This window comes from Tachysurus fulvidraco, chromosome 17, assembly GCF_022655615.1.
Source record: "Tachysurus fulvidraco isolate hzauxx_2018 chromosome 17, HZAU_PFXX_2.0, whole genome shotgun sequence".
Taxonomy (NCBI): domain Eukaryota; kingdom Metazoa; phylum Chordata; class Actinopteri; order Siluriformes; family Bagridae; genus Tachysurus; species Tachysurus fulvidraco.
In genome coordinates this window covers 22220904-22223403 of record NC_062534.1, presented here as the reverse complement: position 1 = coordinate 22223403, position 2500 = coordinate 22220904, and the positions used below count along the sequence as shown (strand labels likewise).

General features: G+C 36.8%; 1 protein-coding gene across 13 annotated transcripts in view; it reads right to left on the bottom strand.

Moving 5' to 3' along the window:
* The window catches only part of ppfibp2b (PPFIA binding protein 2b), a 79675-nt gene that overhangs the window by 18286 nt on the left and 58889 nt on the right, over window positions 1–2500 (bottom strand). For all 13 annotated transcript variants that reach the window (XM_047802348.1, XM_047802351.1, XM_047802354.1 and 10 more), the window contains one exon: window positions 912–1023. In XM_047802348.1, the coding sequence (XP_047658304.1) occupies window positions 912–1023 (112 nt within the window). The remainder of the gene's footprint in view (window positions 1–911; window positions 1024–2500) is intronic.

Sequence of the window (2500 nt, the reverse complement as noted above, 5' to 3'; positions counted from 1 at the left end):
TTGTTACAATTATTTTTAATAAACTAAAACAAACATTATATATATATATATATATATATATATATATATATATATATATATATATATATATATATATATATATATATATATATATATAAACAAAATTATTATTGACATTTTGTAAAATTTCACAACAATTACAATTTTTGTTGCATTTTCCAGCCAAAATAAAGCTGCGCATTAAATCTATTTGTCCATCAGGAACTAAAATATTTCATGTTTTATTTAATAACTGAACGATTTGACTTGTAAGTAATGGATTAAAAATATATATCAGGCTTCATACTTTTCATTAAAAAATAAATTATTTGTTTTGTTTGCATTTATGTTTTTAATGTATTATTTGTTTATTTATTTATTTGTTTGTTTGTGTACGATTGTATTTATTTTTTTAAGACAGTAAATACTTTTTTTTAAATGCATTCATGACCCCATAAGATTTTAATGTAATACTTATGTATACATTAATATGTATACATTGACTATATATTAATACTAATGTATACTATAAGTATACTTATAAATATTTTAACCTATACTTATATATAAGTATATAAATAGAAATCACTGTATTTCTTTAGAGTTTTTTTTTTTTTTTTTACAATTTCTGCATTAAAACTGAATGTATTAAACTGACTTATTATATATTACAATAATACAATTCTAACACTGCATAGTATCTATTAAAATATTAAACCAAACAGAAAGAATCTGACATTTTTATTTTTAAGATAAAAACTAATTCTGCTCTGATTTATTAACCGATAGCTTGAAAGAGCCAGAGGTGCACCGAGCGCCCGGGATCCTTCAGGACAATAATCCTAAAGGCAGGACATCGTGATCTCATTCAGGAGACAATGTGACGTTTTCAGCAGACTCGAATCTCTCACCTCGTTCCATGCCGTCGCCGGTGGTATTTCCTCTGGACAGCAGTTGATTCTGTAGACTCTCGATCTCTGCGTCTTTGGACGACAAAATCTGCTGAAGCTCCGTGATCTCTGTCTGCAACAAAAGTGAAGTAGGTTATTATATATAGGTGTTTCTGAATGTCCCGTATGATCTGTAGTATACAGCATGGAACATACCAACACCAACACCAACAATCCCACACAAAGACCAAACACTGGGGCTGGTGCTGGGGTTTATACACAGGCTGGTCTTTACTCTGCTACTTTAGGAGGAACACGAGACACGATGAAGAGTAACAGCGACAGAGAGGAGAGATGTTGGATGGACAGATTGGACGATGAGAGATCTATGCATCGTGGACCTGAAACATTCTTCATGTAGGAGGAGATCAGGGGCTTAGGAAGCTATTTTAGATCCAACTATGAAATGTATAAAGAAAAAAAAAGATCTGGTCTCACACACGTACAGTATTTATACTACTGTGGAGAACTCGGATATTGCCCTGATCTGTTAGTTCCTCAAGTTCTACTTGATTACAAACTGTTGTAGAAAGGACATTATTTACTGTACATTGACATTATTTCCTGTCCAGTGTCACTAAATGAGGATGAGGTTCACTTCTGACTCTGGTTCCTCTCAAGGTTTCTTCCTCATATCGTCTCAGGGAGTTTTTCCTCACCATCGTCACCTCGGGCTTGATCGTTGGGGTGAATGTTAGTGATTAATAGTAACTTCATTCTGTTAACACTTGCTCTGTTTTTTTTTTTTTTTTACAGTGAATGAAATTAAATCCTTTCGTCTCGTCTGTGCCGCAGCGAGGCCTTAAATAAGACGAAGCTCGTGGAGAAATCACACCAAGCGCCTATCATTAGACCCTAATCAGGAAAAAGCACAAGCTAATTGTGTGCTGTCTCATCCGTGTCAACATCTACAGCACTGCTGCTTTACTGGACAACCCTATCTAACACACACACACACACACACACACACACACACACACACACACACACACACACACACACACACACACACACACACACACACACACACACACACAGATACACACATACACACACGCACACATATATCTAACACGCACACACATATGCACACACACACACACACACACACACACACACGCACACACGCACACACGCACACACATATGCACACACACAGATACACGCATACACACACACACACGTTCACACACACACAAGCACACACATGCACATACATGCACACACACAAACACACACACACACACTTGCACACACACCACACACACGCATGCACGCATGCACACACGCACACACACACAAGCGCACACACACACACACACACACACACACACACACACACACACACACACACACACACACCATTACACACACACACCATTATACACACACAATAACCCCATTACACACACACACACACACACACACACACACACACACACACACACACACACACACACACACACACACACACACACACACACTCCTGAGAAAACAGGACTCTATTTCAACTGGTCCTCACTTTTTATCACCTCTGAAGCCTGACACTA